At 57.7% G+C, this 18050-nt stretch overlaps 6 protein-coding genes and 2 non-coding genes across 8 annotated transcripts; 3 read left to right on the top strand and 5 right to left on the bottom strand.

The window, feature by feature from the left end:
- Nucleotides 1-377: 377 nt before the first annotated feature.
- Nucleotides 378-2447, bottom strand: PLICBS_008790 (uncharacterized protein; the record flags this gene model as incomplete). The annotated part of the gene is made up of 1 exon (XM_018324737.2): nucleotides 378-2447. The coding sequence occupies one exon, from the start codon at nucleotides 2445-2447 to the stop codon at nucleotides 378-380; it is 2070 nt and encodes a 689-aa protein (XP_018176131.2).
- Nucleotides 2448-4153: 1706 nt separating this feature from the next.
- PLICBS_008789 (uncharacterized protein) lies at nucleotides 4154-5609 on the bottom strand (the record flags this gene model as incomplete). Its single annotated transcript, XM_018324739.2, has 4 exons — nucleotides 4154-4460; nucleotides 4551-4720; nucleotides 4792-5216; nucleotides 5267-5609. The coding sequence occupies 4 exons, from the start codon at nucleotides 5607-5609 to the stop codon at nucleotides 4154-4156; spliced, it is 1245 nt and encodes a 414-aa protein (XP_018176133.2).
- Nucleotides 5610-8481: 2872 nt separating this feature from the next.
- On the bottom strand, nucleotides 8482-8971 carry PLICBS_008788 (uncharacterized protein; the record flags this gene model as incomplete). Its single annotated transcript, XM_018324740.2, has 2 exons — nucleotides 8482-8806; nucleotides 8883-8971. 2 exons carry the CDS (start codon nucleotides 8969-8971, stop codon nucleotides 8482-8484), a joined length of 414 nt encoding a protein of 137 aa, XP_018176134.1.
- A 1328-nt stretch (nucleotides 8972-10299) lies between these two features.
- On the bottom strand, nucleotides 10300-13395 carry PLICBS_008787 (uncharacterized protein; the record flags this gene model as incomplete). Its single annotated transcript, XM_065601457.1, has 2 exons — nucleotides 10300-10544; nucleotides 12147-13395. The coding sequence occupies 2 exons, from the start codon at nucleotides 13393-13395 to the stop codon at nucleotides 10300-10302; spliced, it is 1494 nt and encodes a 497-aa protein (XP_065457529.1).
- Nucleotides 11611-11730, top strand: PLICBS_r0019. The gene has a single exon (XR_010602350.1). It is a non-coding gene; the product is annotated as a 5S ribosomal RNA (ribosomal RNA).
- On the top strand, nucleotides 11796-11915 carry PLICBS_r0018. Its single transcript, XR_010602349.1, has one exon. It is a non-coding gene; the product is annotated as a 5S ribosomal RNA (ribosomal RNA).
- A 352-nt stretch (nucleotides 13396-13747) lies between the features above and the next one.
- Nucleotides 13748-14656, top strand: PLICBS_008786 (uncharacterized protein; the record flags this gene model as incomplete). Its single annotated transcript, XM_018324742.2, has 1 exon — nucleotides 13748-14656. The coding sequence occupies one exon, from the start codon at nucleotides 13748-13750 to the stop codon at nucleotides 14654-14656; it is 909 nt and encodes a 302-aa protein (XP_018176136.2).
- An 818-nt stretch (nucleotides 14657-15474) lies between these two features.
- Nucleotides 15475-17844, bottom strand: PLICBS_008785 (uncharacterized protein; the record flags this gene model as incomplete). The annotated part of the gene is made up of 1 exon (XM_018324744.2): nucleotides 15475-17844. One exon carries the CDS (start codon nucleotides 17842-17844, stop codon nucleotides 15475-15477), a length of 2370 nt encoding a protein of 789 aa, XP_018176138.2.
- Between the last annotated feature and the right edge of the window lie 206 nt (nucleotides 17845-18050).

Genomic DNA, 18050 nt, shown 5'->3' with positions numbered 1-18050 from the left:
GTCAACTCTTAAATGTTGTTACTACGCATCACTTTTGACCGTGTCTTCAACGCGATTGCTCGGCACAAGACGTGCCATTCTCTACCGTGAATGTCCTTGTTATTGTATTAATGCATAGATGGATAGTATTGCTACTGGACGTCTCTCTGTCTGTACCAGCGCCGCTTCGCTCACCTGGAATGGTCCAATCCTCTCGGCACCACGGCCGTTTGTTCGCTCTGTGCTCGCGCCAATCCCAAACGCCAATAAATCGAAACAATAAAGTATGCTCAGTGCACCGGCCTGACATGTTGTGCGATGGCCGTGATATAAATACAGTACTGGCTGGACGTGCGGCTCCCCCGCCATGATAAAACTGGGAGGGACAGAAAAGCCGCTCAACCGTCATTTTTGTTCTTTGGGGCGCCTTGATCCGAAGCCGAGGAAGGGGCGGGCGCCGAGGAGCAGTCGACGCACACCTGGATGCGGTGCCAGGCAGTGGCGAGGTTACCCCTCAGGTTCCACGTCGCGGCATGGCTCTCGGGCTGCGTGTTGTACGTGTCGTCGGTGGCCTTGACCATGACGGTTGTGCACTTCTTGTTGCCCCGGGTCGCGGCTGGTGGGCTCTCAACCTCGCCTGACCCTACTTGCTCAGAGCTTCCGACCTTTTCTGGCTCTTGAAAGGTCCCCAACGGGACCGCGGTGTCGAACCTCCATCTCTTCCACGACCACGCTCCGTGGCCCTGGCAGGGTGACGGGGAGCCGTCCTTGCCGATGCAGTCGGGCAAGAGGTAGGCTTGGGACCAAGACTTGCCACTGTCTATGGACACGTCCACACGGATGATGGAGCGTCCTCCTCCAGAATACGCGTAGCCACCAAGCGTGACCTTTTGTGCCGTCTCATCGGCCTGGCCCTGTGCATCGTTCCGAGCGGCCTTTGTCCAGCCCCCGGTCTTGACCTCTGTAATGGCGCTCTGTACAGGCAGTTCCTGAATTGCGGGAGCGGCGTCCCAGTCGACCTTGGTCTCGTTGGGGCCGAAGCACTTGTAGTCTTTGCGTTGCCACTGGCTGGTGCTCTCTTCGTCGCTTAGGGTGATCTGGTTGAGCCACTTGACGGACCGGGCGGCGACATGGCCGGGAACGATGGATCGTAGTGGATAGCCGTGGTCGCGTGGCAGTGGCTGCCCGTTCATCGAGTACGCGAGTAACACGTCGCCTTGGGGGTCAACGGCCTTTTTGATAGGGATAGATGCGGCGTATGCTTCGAGGCCGGCAAAATGGACGTGTTTGGCCTCACTCTCGCCGCTCAAAGCCTCAGACACTTCAAATCCAGCATCGGCCAGAACGTCGGATAGCAAGACGCCCTCCCACGTGGCGTTCGAAATAGCCCCGGCAGTCCATTGAAGGCCGTTGGTAGATCTGCCAGAGCCCTGGGTCATGTGTTTCCTGCGGTTGCCAGAACACTGCAGGACGGCAGTGATGGTGTGGCTCGGGAATCTGGACTTGAGGTCCTGAAGAGTGTACTGCTTGGTGGTCCCATCGACGAGCTCGACAGTGAGGACGTACTTGTCGGCAGCCGGCTCGTCTATCGTGGGCACCCACATGTGATTGCGGACATAGAAGAGCTCATTGGGAGTGAGGAACTGGGAACTCAATGCTTCGCCCGGCGTCTCGGCATTCCGTGGCTTGGCCGTCTTGGTGATGAGTGACGGGTCTCGTTGAGGGTCGTCGGCAAAAGGATCCTCAATCTCATCCTGGGCAGGCAGGCCGTCAATGAGGTCGGCTTGGTCGATGTAGCCGATGAGGTACTGCGCAAGGATATCGTAGACGTATTGATTCTTGTGGATGCTGAAGATGTTCCAGTAGGGGTCGATGGAGCCGCCAGCGGCACGCAGGATGACCTGACCGCCGGGATGGGCAGGGACCCAGTCAGTGATGTCGTAGACCTTGTCCTCGTGGATGACCCAAGGGTTGTCCGAGTCGGCCCCGTGCTTGCGGACCTCTGAGATGCGGAAGCGTGGCAGGTCCGGGTCGCGGTTGTCGGCGGCAGTGGAGCTGGGGCCGGAAGGCGACTTGGTGAAGACGGGGCCCGGGTCCGGGTCCGAGTGGGCGGCGGCGGCAGCAGAAAAGGCCGAGGCAACGGCGGAGGCCGGGGAGTCAAAGGATGTCGGAGATGTGGAGGAGAGATGCAGTAGCGCCAACGCAGATACGAGTCCCGCGAGCCCGGCTGCCGCCACGGCACGTCGAGGCGAAGCGGGTCCCGATACCCGTTTGGCAGTTGCCGCTGCCGTCCGCTGGTTGCCGCCCCCTCGGCCCTCAGCGGGAGACACGCGTCTTGGGACAGACGTGTTGAAGGCCCGGCATCTCGACAGCTCAGGGGCACGCCGGGACAACGGGCCAGGCAACGTCGGCGGCTGTGCGAGCAGGCGGCGTGGCAGACCGAGGACGTGCTGAAGTCGTGGCTTCATCGCTACACGGACGGCTCCGGCCTGCAATGGGACGGGACGCGTTGTGCAGACGAAAAGGAAACGAAAAGACGGATGATTGGGTTTCGTCGTCAATGAACCATGGCGGAAGTAAAGAAAGGGTGCTGGCGACGTCGGCGGCGGTGTGCAGTGCGTGTATGTCGTACAAGACCAGACCGAGACACGAGGCGTGTGTCTGTGCCTGACGGGTGGCGTGTTACACGGGCAGGCGACGGACGGACGGGTGAGAGGCGACGCAACCTCGCGTCGATGTCGAGTCGGCAGTCGCTCGTCACTGAGTGATGATGGAAGAGAGGCGAGTTGTGCAAAAGTGAAGGAGCGACGGATGTCTGCGAGATGGGGTGAGAGGCGGGTGACACGCGGAAAAGGTCAGACAAGGATGGGTGCCGGAGTGGATTCGGTGGATCGTATTACTTGTGGTGGTGGTGGTGCTGGCGATGCTGTCGGCAGCTGGCCGGGTTCTGACTCGGTCGGGTAGGCAGGTGGTTGCTGCTGCAGAACCGAAACATGCGTCTGCGGCGGGCGGTGGAGAGCGGGGGAAAGAAAAGAAGTGAAGCCATCGTGGGCGAGACGGCGCAGCCAAATGGCATTTTGCGTGGCCATATTTAATTGTTAGGCCAGCTCTCGTCCTGACGATGGATGGATCGATGGGAAGGAGCGACTACACCGACGGTTGCCGTGTCGAGCCAGGCCGGCCAGTGCGCGCGCGCCAAACGACGTCACCTGGACACGCCAGGGACGCACCTTCTCCAGCACATTTCTTCAGGTCACCTGCCACGGGAGAAACGGCCAGAGATACCAAGTACGTTCCGCGAACAAGCTACAGCGCCCAACGGCCCCGGGCTGAGGTACTTCGCTCCTAACAGAGAAATGCCCACCTGCCGTGTGCTGGAATCCAATTAATTACAGGGTTCTGCACTGCCCCGTACTGCGCTGGACCTACGGGCACGTACCTAGAGACGGCACACCTCCAGCTCGCATCTTCATCCTCCAGCTTCCCCAGGTTTTGTCCCTGGCCCCCCCTCCCCTGAAGCACCAGCCGCCCAATTCCATCCTTTCCCCATTTCGCTAAACGGACGAGAAAAACACACACCGTCCAACCTGTGCTGGCATCGGAGCCGATTGGCCGCCCGGTTCTCGTCCGCGCCGCGCGCATCTCGACGCCACCTCCAAGTGCCTCCCAACCTGCGTTCCCCTTACCTAACGCCGAGATTTTCTCCGCCTATCTCGTGCCGCGTCTCCATGCACGTCCGCGCGGTTGTGCATGCGCGCGCATCGCCCAGCGCATCTGAGCCCTGTCGTTCCCCGTGCTTCGCACAAAGGTACTGTCAGAGCACACGGCTTGCAATCTCGGTTCAGGGTTGACGACGGCTGTCGGGCCGGACAGGGGTGCACGTCGGGCGGCCAGTTCATGTTGACACTTCAGTATCAAGCGAGTAGTGCTATTTCTCAGAGCCAGCTTTTGCTAGCTGTAGAGCGACAGCAACGATGTACAGGCAGCGCGGTGCTATAAGTCGTAAAATATGGCTCTACGAATATGACAATTCTATCAACAACTCCCGTCATGCGGCGGATGAACCGAACGTCTTCGTTCCCGACACCTGCCTGCCAGGTTTCTGTCTGCAGCTGCGTCAAAGGCCGACGCCCTCTTTTATATTGACGACGCTCACATGCTACCACATACCGACTCATACCTCACGAACCGTCCCCCCTATGAGCCCGTTGGACGACACGCTGTTCTTGTCCCGCATCTTGGACGCTGTCTCCGCGCCCAGCACCGGCACCCGGTACTCAAACTTTTTACCCGCAGCCGCCGTCCTGCCGTCGGGCAGCGCGTATGGGAACGGCAGGTACTCGGGCAGCAGCCCCAGCTGGCGCAGCACCGTGCCCTGGTCCCACGAGATGTGCTCGTGGTAGAGCCTGTCGCCGCGGATGTTGACCACGGCCGTGAACGGAACCTCGGCCTTGAGACCCGTGGGCGGAACTCCGGGAAGACTAAATGATGTGGGATGAAGATGGTAAGCCATCGATATTTTTTCTCCGCGGAATAGCAGCAGAGTTGTTATGAGGAGGGATGTCACTCACAGCCAGTCGATCTCCTGGTCGTGGGTGAACTTGAAGATGAACTCGTCAATCACCCGGTCGATGCCGACAGTGCGACTAATAAGCTCGAGCTCTGTGTCGGCCGAGTTGTTGAAGATGAAGTTGTCCCGGTAAAACGCAGACAGGTGGTCCCGCCCGATGCCGCCCGTCAACTGCCACAATCCCGCCAGAGTCAGTCATCCGTTGTTCATCTCGTTAGCTCACACGTAGGGGCGCCGCTTACCGTAGGCACGTGGTTCACGTATGGCTCCTGCACCATGGTGCTCATGGTGTGCTCCACGGAGCGGTCGGCGAACTCGTAGTACGTGTGCTCGTCCCAGATGGCCTCGAGGTCAAAGTACGGGCCCCCGACGAGGGGCTTGAGGAAGGTGAGGCTGCGCGAGTGGGCGACGGACTCGGCGTTGGCGGAGAAGTCGGGCTGGAACGGTACGGCGAAGCGCTTTGACGGGGCCGTCGGGTAGTAGTGGACTTTGACTGATGAAGTCGTGTCCTGGCGTTTGCCGGGAGAGCGGCCGGCCAGGTGCTGCAGTATGGGAATGGGGGCCGACTCGAGTGCCACCTTGTCGTCGGCGTATACGACGCCGGCGACAATCGTGGCAAAGTGCGATAAAGACGGCACGATGAGGTTCCACGCCTCAAAGTCATACGCTGCGCAGTCAGCGACTTGGTTGCGTGACTTGATGGTGAATCATTCTTACCAACGAGGCCAATCTTGCTTTGCCCATCGCATTCTTCGCACGCAGCCAACGCCTTCAACGCGGCATCCAGCGCATCCCGCGCGTTACCACTACCATCGCCCTTCACTGCGGAAGTCTGGATCTCGACGACAGCATACCCCTCCTCGGCCCACTTGAGCAGCGGCCACGGCACGCCTTCGACAATGCCCAGCCGGTTGTCCGAGGCCGAGTCCGGCGTGAGCACCACCAGGCCCGGGCCGTGGCCGCGCCGGGACAGCGGGCGGAGCAGGTGCACCCTGGGCCGGAGCTCCGACAGCCGCGGGGCCGGGAGCGGAGGCGGCGGCTTGGAGATGTCTGCGTACATTGGGCTCTCGGGCGGGCGGGATTGACGGCGCTGTGGATATCCTGCCGGTTTCGACTTTGATGGAGGTCCCTTTGTTACGAGTATGACTGAGGTGATTGCGCGCTGGTCTGAGCGCAAATGTATTTCGGCTTGGGCGGCAGCTACGATGACACTGGAACCTTAGCCGGCGCGAATCCAGGCTGTGCCCCTTCCGTAGCAGCAGTGTTGGAGAGTCGGAGTTAGTTAAGGCGAAGATGGCGTCTGGGCCGGCCCCCGCTCCATCTTGCGTGGGCAGAATCCCCCACGCCGCCCGGTAATATCTGGCGGCCGATCTTCCATTCTTGGGCTCCATGTCGGGGATACTGCCGGCGTGCGAGGCGCCTTTTCTTGAGCGGCTCGCCGGCGACTCACCAGTTGAACTCTCCAAGATTTAGCCTCTGACAATACGGCAAGCAGCAGCCGGCCGAACAGAACAAGCCAAAGCTGCCCGACGGCGCCGGTCCAATGCTCGCCGCGCCCGGGTGCGGGCTGTGCCCGAGAGCTCCCGTCAATGCGCCTTTCTCTCAGAAACGTTTTTGTAGCGATTCTTCGTCGCACAGACAAACCGACCATGCACCGGTCCAGGTAACTCAGACCCTGGAAATCCCTACCGCGTCTGTACTGGTGAGTGCAACAGCGCAAGATTCCAGGGAGATGAAGATGCGGGTAGATAAGCGCACGGGCATACACATAAGCCCTGCGCCACAGCAATCAACTGGCAATAAATCGAACATGTAGCGTTTAAATAGCAAACCAACATGGATCGCTCTTGAGTCACGGTAGGCTTCGCGCACGTCACAGCGCGCGCTTCGACATTGCGGTCTGGTGTTCCTGAAACGCTGGGCCTTGCCCGTGCACCCGTTCAAACAGCCTTGAACTCTAATGCCCAGAAGCAGCGGGATCGAAGCCAGGGTCACCGTAGCTCGATAGAACCATTTTTCCACGGTTTGCCATATGGCTGCGAGTAATTGAGTTTGCCGTCTCCTGAAACCGTGCCGTCTTTAGGTCACCCGGATTCTCCCAGGCAGGCAGGCAGGCACACAACAGAAATATCACATCCCATCTCCCCAGAGAATTGATATCCTACTGCTTCTCGACCATCAACACTGTATACAAATCGACTTTCTTACTTGATACATTTTCATTCTTTGTGGACTCAAGCAAGATGCAGCTCACTATCGCCAAGGCCGTCACCAGCATTACTCTGCTTTTGCTTCCTGGTGTGATGGCACTGCCTGCTAACCCCCTTGGCAACATCCTAGGTACGTGGCCTTTTTATCTTTCCTTCGAACATGTACAGGTCAACACCTAACGCTTCCTCTACAGGAGGAGGAGGGGGCCTCTCTTCAATGTTGGAAACCGGAACGGATCACCTCAGGTACACGGCTCCTACGGGTAAATCCGGGACAGCAGCCAAGGAAGGACCATACGATGGGGCACGTGAAGCTCATCGCCAGGCTCATGTCGCCATCGACAACGGCTTGAATCCTGCAGATGCCCCCTCCCATGGCAGTCCCTTGCTCGATGGCATTCTTAGCGCTGTTGCCCCCGCACAGGCGGGAAAGCCGGCCCGGTAATGGCCAAATATATTTTGATTTTAAGGGTGGAGGTGAGGCATGTAGGCGAAGTAGAGGATGAGACGATGTGGTTTGTGTAGTCTTGGAAACATATACTGTATTTGCGGTCTTGAGAGCTCAACTACTATTTACCTCGTTCACCGCATTTACGGGCTTTCCCGTCTACATGTACGCTAGACGCGGATAGGCAGCCCTTCTCTGCCGTACGGAACGCCTGGTAAGTAGCGGCGGTCGCAAACACCATGAACATAACTCGGTGGCTCGTATGGAAGTGGTCGCGAATACTTAGCCCGTTATAGACGACGTCGACCCCCATGCGCGCGGCTTTCCTGCTCTAGAGGATCTCGGCAAGGGCATCCTCATCGATTAGGGCCCTACGCGCAGTTGACCAGGCTCAACAAGGGCGACTGTCGCTGTTAGGGAGGTAGCGCCCCGGTCCCTGCTGTGGGTTGGAGGTGGCCGAAGTCGTCGATGGAGTGGATTCTTGTCCAACCCACGCTTCAAGGAAATTGGCATTCCACCAATCTAGGCATTTACAGCAAGCTTAGGAGCGACGCTATGCGCGTCGTGGGATAGGATGAGGATTGCGCTGCGCCTGGACCGTCGCAGTCAAATGGCGGCGGGCTTGCCCACGGCGCAGTTTCAGGGCTGAAACTGCGCGAAGGAATCGACGCTTGCCTCCGGCATTCGCCCGTCCCTGATCCGCCGGCAATTGGCTCAACGACATCTGCTGCATTTTGCAGTAAGCTTGACCTGCTCCGTAATTGGCGTCCTCGCTTACGCTGTACTTAGCCGCTCCCCGCATCCCCATGGCCGCGCCATGGCAGCTGGCCCTTTGAGCATCCGGGGGAGGGAGGCCGATCACCACGTGAATGGAGTGCAAGACTCTTGAGTGGCAAGCCGCGGATACCCTCGGTCTGCGATTGGTCGTAGTCTATTATTTGTCGTTGTTGGTGCTAGTTAGTAACAGTTTCATATTTAGTTCCTCGTTGCATCAATCCCATTCTGAACAATCACCGATCTTTCATCATGAAAGATGTGGTCACAAAGTGTCATGGCTTTGCCCAAGTCATCAAAAAGGCGCGTGATCCGAGCTTGCGTGTGTACACTGTCGTCTTCATTACCAAGCGCCACAGGAGAACCTCGAGCCTAGAGACAACCGAGGTTCGTGGAAGTTACATGCAGAAATGAACATAGCCAGGACCACCAGCATCGTGCACAAACACCTCCGAAAGCGCATCCAACCCTAGCAAACCTTCTTTTTGGTTCCATATCGCTCAGCCGCGGCCCTCGCTGTGCTCGAGAACAGTCACAGCCTTGACCAGGCTCGCAATCGTCGCCAACTTCAAGTTGACGCTGGCGGCGCCATCCGGCCTGTGGGTGAGCAACAACTGTATATCGTTGGCCAAGAGCAGTTCGATGAGGGCCTGGATTTCTCGGCGAGCTTCGACGCGCAGTGCAGCAATGCCTTTTCGCGCTTCAAAGACGGGCCTCTCACCTACAGGCGCTGCATTCATGGGCCGCCTAAAGGCTCCGGTATGAGTCGCAGTCTGGGCGGCGCCGCGAGCCATGGGCCTTCTTACTCTGGGAACTGGCTTTGGACTGCGTTGATGTATAGACCTGGTTAGGAAGCAAGCTCGTGACAGAAGGGGGAAGACGGGGTGGTCCGAGTACATACGGCGGCGCGGGCTCGCTCTCGGCCTCCGACTCAGATTCATTGTCTGAGAATGACTGCGAGTCGAGCGAGCCGGACTCAGAACCGCTCATGGTGCGTGATCTCTCGGGCGCTGGGGAAGTCTCGGGTGGCTCAGGCATAGGGCCTGTGTCCTCGGGCTGGAACGCCGCCGGCGCCGCGCGGGCGCGCTCCTGGGGAGGTATGGGTGTTGCCAGAGGGGCGGGCGGACCTGGGCGCGCACCGTAGCGTGGTGCTTGGAACCGACGACGCATGGTTGTGTCGCGGCCAAGGTTGGAATCTGACATGGAACCAGACTTATTCATTAGAAGGTAAGATGAAGTAAGGCCTGAGCTGAGCAGGGGTGAGAGACAGAGATAGAGAGACAGATGGAGAAGGAAGAGGATTATAGGAGAGAGAAAGAGCAAGACAGATAGCTGGGACAAAAGAAGAAGTGTTGAGGATGGAGAGCTCAATTTATACGCAGGGGCTGTTCAAAAGGGCGCAAAAAAGAGGACCAGGTCAAAGAACATGTCCCACGGTACCCGATCTCCCAGATAGTGTGTAAGCGAACAGCAAACAGAACTAATCGCTTAGATGGGGAGGCATTCATGGTTGTGTGTAGGCGCAGCCACCTGCTTCATCCTGTTCACGGCGCCGTTCACTGGTACGCCAGGTAGGAATGAACATCAATCTGCAGAACATTGTTTGGCCGACTTCTGGGACGGGTCAAAGCTCTATGACCAGAACTGCCCCTTTGTGAAACTCTTGCGAGTCTACTGCTCGTGAGGTAGGCATTGCGGCGTCTTGGAGGGAGGAACGGTGGTCGCGGTGCGGGCACTCGGCTGCCGGGATACGGTCGGCTACGCGTGGAATGGCTTTACGAACCATGCGAAGTAAGAGACCGCGGTTGGGAAGGTATAAGGGTCTACCTATTTGCAAAGGTGATAAGGTGTAGCTACATAGGTGGCCTACGGATTGCTCTCGCCGCTTTCATCGCGATCGTCGGTCTCGTCGCAGCTTGAGGCGCTACGGTCGTCGCGATCGGAGCTCTTATGGGCGTTTTACTCTGGTCGTGGTGATTACTCCTGTTGCGGTAGTCGCGGTCGCTACTCTCGTTCCTCTCGTTCCTACCGCTACCTTCTTTACTTTCGTTGCTTTCGTCGCTGTCGTTGCCGCTTTTGCTGACGCCTGTTGCCGCTGTCGCCGCCGCAATCAATTTCTGTTGCTGCTCTCTTTTACCCCGTTAAAATCCTCTCGATAGACGGTGATTTTCCTGTGTTCCATCCCCGAGGCGCAAAATACAGCGTGTGGTCCTACTCGACTTTCGTGTGCTGTGGCCTCGCACACCGGGCAACAAGGGTGGTCGCGACAAACATACCTATTTGTCTTAATGGAGAACATTGGCATGGCATCTATGCCCTTAAGACTCCTCCGACATGCAAGTCTTGCAGATGACCAAGACCTTGGTGGGCTCTCCACTGTTGGGGTCGGCATCGCGCCAGAGTATGCCCTTTTTGGACTTCTCCGAGTCCCGGGTTCCCTGCGTCAAGTCTTTGAAGCCAGACTTAGCTTGGGACTCATGTCCCTTCTGAGTTCCTGCCGTCGCAACGTTATGGGCATACTGCAAGACTTCTGGGTCTTGCGACGCGAAGAGTGTCGCGAATCCTACCATGGATGAGTCCCGGTTGTATTGTACAATTGGTGGGGGTCGAAGCTTAAAGCGACTCATATTAGTGCACAGGGGGAAGAGCGGTCACAAAAGAAGAGGAAGAGGGAAAAAAGAAAAGAGGGAGAAGAGTTGGAAAGCCAAAAAAGAAGTGAGTGGACGTTGCTCGCAGAGCGGTGCAAAAAATATTACATTGAGATGTTGAAACTCCCCCGGGAAGGCTCGAACTTCCAACCTCCTGATTAACAGTCAGACGCGCTAGCCAATTGCGCCACGGAGGACGTTTCTCAATTGTTGAAGAAAGCCAACGTTAATTCGGCATATATCGGACGGTGTGGTGGGCTGGTGAGACCCCCTTGTTCGGTGGCGGATGTTTTGCTGAATCGGGCCTGGCGACTGGCACCCAACTGTGGGTACTGCATTGCCAAAGCGGGTCCAGCAAGAAAAACCCACTCCAGTTCCACCTCAGTTCCATTAGCCGAGCCACACAACGTGGACGGGCTTAATGCGACTCCATTCAAGGGTGGGTGCACTTCTTCTCAGAATGTGTTCGATGTCTACCCGAGAGCCTCTCAACAGACTCATTGATCACTATGAATAAAAGACAATAGACAATGGTCCTTTGAGGAATGCTTGAGTTGTTTCAGCTTCAATGCCCGCTGTGTTGGCAAAGTTTAAACTTGTCGCCACGGCAACTCGCACACGGACCTGCGATGTGAACGATCATAAAGTTCAGACAATCGATTGCGGGCAATGGATATGCGGCAGCACGCTTGTGTCATTGTTTGAAATGGGCATACCAGCGAACAGGTCATCGCAACCATTCGAGTTCGTAATCCGAAGCGAAATGTGACAATGACCACAACACACACTAGCTGCGCCTCTCGTCAAGCTCCTCTCACCATACGGCAATGTGAGATCGCTCGAAAGAAATGACATACAATCTATCGCGACCAGTCACATGGCTCACGAAGTCGGTAGTTCTGCTCCGAAATGGCCCGCGTCGTAATGTTACTCTTGGCGGAGGCGGTGAGCTTATAGGGCAAATATCGCCAGCAATCTTGTACATACGACCATACCTACTAGAAAGCACGGGATCCCGTCCGCTCTCCCATAGTTAAGCTGGTAAGGGGCAGATTAGTAGTTGGGTCGGTGACGACCAGCGAACACCGGCTGTTGTATGTTTTTTTGCTCTTCTCACCTTTGATTGACAACCCGGATCATAAGTCGATTTGCGTCCTGCATCAAGCACATACGACCATAGCCATAAGAAAATTCGGGATCCCGTCCGCTCTCCCATAGACAAGCTTATGAGCGGCAGATCAGTAGTTGGGTCGGTGACGACCAGCGAACACCGGCTGTTGTATGTTCTTTTTTTGAACTTTTTTGGGTGTTGTACTCCTCGGATTTGCATGGCCCGTGATCCTGCAATTTCTTCGAGGCTTCCATGTCCCCGCGCCACTCCTCAGTAGTGATATTTACGGACTCGGCACGTGGTCCAAGGAATGAGGATGCTTATTTTATTTTCGCAGTCGCAGCCTGGCACCCTGGAGGGTACCGTGTTCCACTTCACTGTGGAGAGAGTGTTTGAGACTGCCTACGTGTAGAACCAGTGAGCTTCTTCAGCATCTCTCGCACGTCGACCTCCGCCTCTCTCAACTTCTCGCGCAGCTCCTCGTCAGTACATCCTCCGGGGAGCTCCCAAGGCGCAATCCGTCCTGCAAGCGTCTCGAGCCAATGGTTGAGATTCCACACGTCCGGGTCGAACCCATGTGCCGGCGTCGCCACCCCCCTCGCCCTGAGGCGCTTTAGGTACGAGTCGTAGAAGACTTGCGGCCAGTCCCCAGCATTGCCGATGTAGTCGTTCAGGAACTCCTCTACTGGGGAGAAGAAGCCCGCAAACTCAAAGTCCACGAGTCCGGTGATGCGCGGCGGTGTACCCGACACGAGAACGTTGCGTGGGGAGAGGTCGTAATGCGTCAGGACAAACTCGCCGGCAGGGATGCCGTCGCCGGCGAGCTCGAGATGCGGCAGCGTCTCAGAGATGAATGCTCGGAGGGGTTGCGCGATTGCCCTGTTTGGCGCATACGTATCGGAAGTCTCTAGCTCGCGCAGCTTGTCCTCCAGCCTGAGCTTGTAGTACGCGTTGGCGCTTGTAACGGGCTCGTCGGTCTTGATGCCTTCTTGGAGGATGTCTCGAATGGTCAAAGATGAGCCATCCAAGCGCGGGACAGTATGCGACCCTGGGTCGCCATGCGGAAGAAGAACGTTGCCGCAATACTGTTGAGGAGGCACATTCTGGCGCAAGGACGCGACGATGTCGCCCAGCTGCCCGCCGAGCTGGGCAAGCGTCGCCTGATCCAGATCATCGACTGCGACAGGGTTTCCGGGGACCTGCGACATCAAGATCCATCCGCCATGCTCTAGGTTGTCGACGCCCGGAGGCAGACTGAGCGAGCAAGCGCCCTGCTTGAAGCGTGTGTCAATGGTGACTTTCGTCCCGTCCTCGGACCAAGCGAGAGCTCGTGGCGTCGGAACGTCGGGACAGTACTTCTCGAGGAGCTGGAAACAGGCCACCTCGTTCTGTACTTTGTTTGCGCCAAAGAAACGACCGTTGACTTTTAACACGGCGCGCTGAGGAGCGCTCTCTGATGGTGAATGGCGGAGCTCGAGGAAGTAGATTCTGTTGTTGTACGATTTGCCGGAGTCGAGCTGGGTTACGGAGGCAAGCTCAGAGGACGGGAACGCACAGGCGACAATGGCTTCAATCTCATGGCGGTGGACGCGCACACCTGCTGTGGGATGGTGTGGTGGCGTCGGTGGCCGGCCGTGGTCCAGATCCTGCTCCATCTCTGGCGAGTAAACAGTGTATTGTCGGTTGGCTTTAAATGGAAGACTCCCAAAAAACACCTCTCTGTTGCGTTCGTGGAGTTGCGAAAGGTTTTAATGATTGAGCTTAAGCCCAGGACAAATGATCGCCGGGTGAGTCATCGGGCAGTCGCACCGCTGCAATGCGAGAGACAAACGCTCGGGGTTCAGCAATGAATGGTCGATATAAGTGCTTTCGTTCAGCGGAATCAGATGTCATTAATACAGCCGGCGAACGGCAAGGCTGTGTCTGTGCCTCGCCTTTTACTTTACTCGCTTCTTCAACACACGGATAAACTTGCACGGCATGGAGCGTCCCGACGAGAAAGCCACCATGTCGGAAATGGCGAAGGACAAACCAATTCTATTCCCTGCCAGCGGGCTCATTTCTCCGGCTTTCGCCGACCACATCCTCAGGTCCATCCGCCTCAATGGCCCGGTTCTGGAGGCCATGGGTGTCTTCGGTCCTGGAGTGCGCCATCTTGAACTCAAGCTCGACGAAAATCTTGGCCTGACTGTGCCTGGCATGCCCTCCCGCCACATGTTCGATAAGATGTCAGAAGCCGAAATTGCCGCCGCCAAAGAGAAAGTCTGGGCCCCCGCGGAGGCCAGGAAGAGCAGCACTGGGGAGATCAGGGTCACCGACAAGATGCTCATTGAGCTGATGGGACTCCTGCTGCCGCACCTCGGAACCCTTCACGTGGGCTACCAGATGCTTCACAGCTATGTCTCAGTGCTGCTGACTCACGGCGAGGGAGAATTGCGGTCTGCCCTCTCCGTTTACTGCACTGTTTATTCCTGTCATGAGCAGGCAAAAGCCGATATCAGAACTCTCCGGGAGTTTCCATCGGCCGGGGTTGTACCAGGACAAAAACCCCTGAAAGCGTGGCTTCCTCAGCTGGCAGCCAGAATGTCTGGCTTGGGCAACGCACGCCACTACAAGCGCCCCGGAGAAGCGTGGGCAGGCCAGGGCCAGCTGTCGCGCCACTGCCCTCTCTGGGCGGGAATGGCCTCCATCGCTCTTAGACTGGCAAAGGAAAGCAAGGTTGGCAGGGCTGGGGCAGCTGGTGACCTCGCCGACGTGCTGGCAAAGATGGCCAATCTAGCGCAGAGTCATGGCTATATATACGCCATGGAAGAGAAGGTCAATGAGTTCTGGAGGCATGCCCATCCCGAGAACACCAGTTCCAACTCGGAAAGCGCCTCGGAGAGTCATGGCCTGGGTGACGACGACATGGAGTAGGGCAAAGCCCGTGCTCGCTTTCCGTAAGGCACCGGGAGAGGAGAATCACCAGGGTTTCTCTTAGAGATCAGAGCCCTGCTGGGTATTGAGCAAAAAGGTCTTTACCTTAATTAGATCACCCACTTTAATAAGCCTTGAACTCTCTGCATGCGACTGGAGGCGGTTACGCTACCGAATGACCATGGATGCGTCCGACGCGAGATCTTCGGGCTTCCATGAGGATATACTCAAACCATGCTAACTATGGCCTTAAAATCCAGAGCACATTTCAAGCCATGAATCGCGGACTGCCAGGACAATGGCCGCATTACATGTATAGACCGACGCAAATATGGCAAGTGAGTCAGGTAGCTTCAGTAGCAGGGACGACTCATATAGCAACTTAATAGATGCTAGTATTACGGCCGTCGCGATCGTAGTTCTCAATACGGTCGCTTGCTGCTGAGCCATCAGGTTGGGAGCTGTGAGATCCACCTTGGAGCGTCGTCGCTTTGGGCTGGGAGACGTTTCAGTCGCGAACGTCATAGTCGCTCTTGTCGATGCTCTCGCTCCTACCATTTCTTTCGTTTCTTTCGTTTCTTTCCTTATTAAACGAGGCCTGCTTGTGCACCTAACCAGTTGCACCGTTGCAAAGAGGAAGATTCAATAATAACCTTGGTAATGATATTGCTTTAAAGATTCTGCAAGTCCTAGCCCCAATGCCATCCACCCCCAAGATATGCAGTGCCCATAAGCTCAACGCGCCGTGCTGTGTATTTATATCGGAACCGTGACCAAAGAACCCGCTCGCAATGCCATGCATGCATCCCCCAACCAACTCAGGGCGAGACATCCCCCTCCCCTCCCGCTGCGTCCTTGGCCGGCTCGGCCCTCAGTTGTCCCTCGTAGGGATCCGGGTCGCTTTCCTCCGTCGCGAGCTCGGCGTCGGCATCGCTGGAGTGGTCCTGCTCGCTCGTCTCCACGTCATCCGTCGGGGACGTGGCTGTCCCGCGCGGGGACTCCACGTGAGGCGCCCACGGGACGGCGACGGTTGGCTTGAGCTTGGCTCCGTTGACTTCGCCGCCTCCGATGGACCGGGAGAAGTTGTACCCAGTGAATCCATGTGTGTCGCGTAGCGGCGAGACTGCTGTAAAAAGCGCCCGGTGCTGCGGGACGTGGACATGGCTCCTCGCCGCCCGCTTCAGCTTCGGTTTGCGAAGTGTCATGGGTGAGCTGTCGCGGCTACGTCGCCTGGCCATCTCCAGGCGCTCCTCCTCGGCCGTGTCGTCATCAGTAATGTTGCTGTCAAAAGCGAGGCGTCCGTCTGCCATGGTCTGGACACTCCCGCCTGACCTGCGCCGTTGCCGTCTGGGCGGGTATCCTGCCGTTGCCGGAGGTATCGAGCCTGGCTTGCCTGAAATAGATACGGGCATATTGACGCGCATGTTGGAAATGCCCGAGCTGAGTTGTCGCAGGTCCCTTTGGCTCTCGGAAAACACGACTCTGGTACGCAGACGATGTACCGCGCGATCCAGAGCCAGTTCGATTGCGCACCGGTCCCTGATCCTGCTGAGCTTCGGCCACGTCGCCCGCTCGCCGAGAACAGACGACCTCAGCATAAAGTCGGAGGTCGGGTTGCTCATGAGTCGGGGGAGGTCGTGCATGGTAATCTCGGGCAAGATGGTAATGTCGCCCGAGTACTTTTGGCTGAGGATGCTTCGGCACTTGGTCATGAGATTGGGGAACAAGCCAATTTCGGCCATGAACTGAAGTCTATGCAGGGCCTCATCTTTGGCCAGCGAGGCGATGGTAGAAGGCCAGTCAAAGTCGTCCGCAGTCGCTGCGGTCTTGTTTGCTCTACCCTCGGGGGAGAGATAGTCTTCTTTGGAGAGGAAAGGAACCACGTGGGGGTTGACTTGGGAGACGATGAAATGGTTGACGTTGAACATCTCTGCAAGGCGGGTCATGGGCAGGTCGTTGTCGACGGAGCCGTCGATGAAGCGCTGCGGCGTAGGGTTCCAAGGGAGATGCTCGCCGGTGATGGGGTCCTTGACGAGGAGGGGCGAAGAGGTGAAGACGAGTGGGACGGAGCATGACGCCGCAACAGCAGACCATATCATGACGTTGGGCGCGGTGACGTAGTTGAGGAGTCGAGGCAGCTCATAGATGGACGCCGTCGACACGCAAATGTTGAGGATGCGGCGAGTCCGGTTGTAGGCTTCCTGGAACGTCAGATCGCCCGTCAAGCCGCGCATGACCCTGGTGAGGTTGGTGATGTCTGACCAGCTGCCTTCGGTCAGGAGACGGCGGATGTGGTCGAGAACACCAAGCTGGCTGTCCTCGGCTTCAAAGACGCCAAGGTCGCCCTGCGGAAACTCCCTGATCAAGGCGGGAATCTCCTCGTCGGTCCGCGTGCACATGACAGCGCAGACGATGCTCCCGGCACTGGCCCCCGATATGATTCGCGGTAGCAGCTGCGCTTCGAACAGGGCCTTGAGGACGCCTATGTGTGTCATGCCAAAGGTGCCTCCGCCGGAGAGCAGGAGGGCGCTGCGGCCAAAGCTCTGGCGGGAGAAGAGCATGCCCTCGAGCAGATCCTTGGACTGGACGCCCTGATCCATGGCGCTCTGCGCGACGATGGCGTCGATGGTCTGGATGGCGGAATCGACGTATCGCTCAATGAGCTTCTTGGTGCCGACGTACGAATGGCGGTACAGGTCGACGTTGCCCATGCCGCCGAGGTCTCGAGACAGGGCGGTCCGGACGATATGCATCATGGCGCGGATGTCGCATCGCAGACGGGCGTCGTCGAGGGCCTGCAGCCTGTTCTGTATGAGCTGCGGGTTATAGTCTCCGGACAGGGAGTCGGCCTTCCAGGCATCGTTGCCCTCGAGCGTGTCGAGCTCTTGGGCGGCGGCCTGCCATTGCTTGTGGGAGTCGGCCGTCTTCATGTGGGAGCACAAGACGCTTTTTCTTTCGTCGCGGGCCTTTGCCTTTTCTCGCTGCTCGACTGTCATGCCATCCTTCCAGTTGAGGAAGAGGTCGTTGGCGCTCCTGCATGTTCGCGACAGTCTGCCAGCAAGGCCGGCGGGTTGCGGCGCGGGCTTGGAGAGTCGCCGGCTGGATGTCTTGGCCCGAGACGACAGGTCCCCCCGTTGTGGGCTATGCGCCAAGGGGGCGCTGCTCGGCGGCAACAGCAGGTCGGGCATGGTGACTATCGAGTAAGGAATATCGCTGGTTGTGGTGCCCTTTCAATCCATATCGAGGAGCCACGAGCGAGATGAGATGGTGGTCTCGTTGACCGTCGTATGTCGCCGGGTCTGGGCTCGTCGAGGTCGGCTTCGAAGGGGACCGGTGCTTTGTAGGTTACGACGACAGGGACAGCGTGGTTGTCGGGCGCCGGGAGCCGCCGGCG

This window comes from Purpureocillium lilacinum, assembly GCF_023168085.1.
Source record: "Purpureocillium lilacinum CBS 284.36 DNA, scaffold_6, whole genome shotgun sequence".
Taxonomy (NCBI): Eukaryota; Fungi; Ascomycota; class Sordariomycetes; order Hypocreales; family Ophiocordycipitaceae; genus Purpureocillium; species Purpureocillium lilacinum.
The sequence above is the reverse complement of the archived record's forward strand: the minus strand, read 5'-3'. Positions and strand labels throughout refer to the sequence as shown.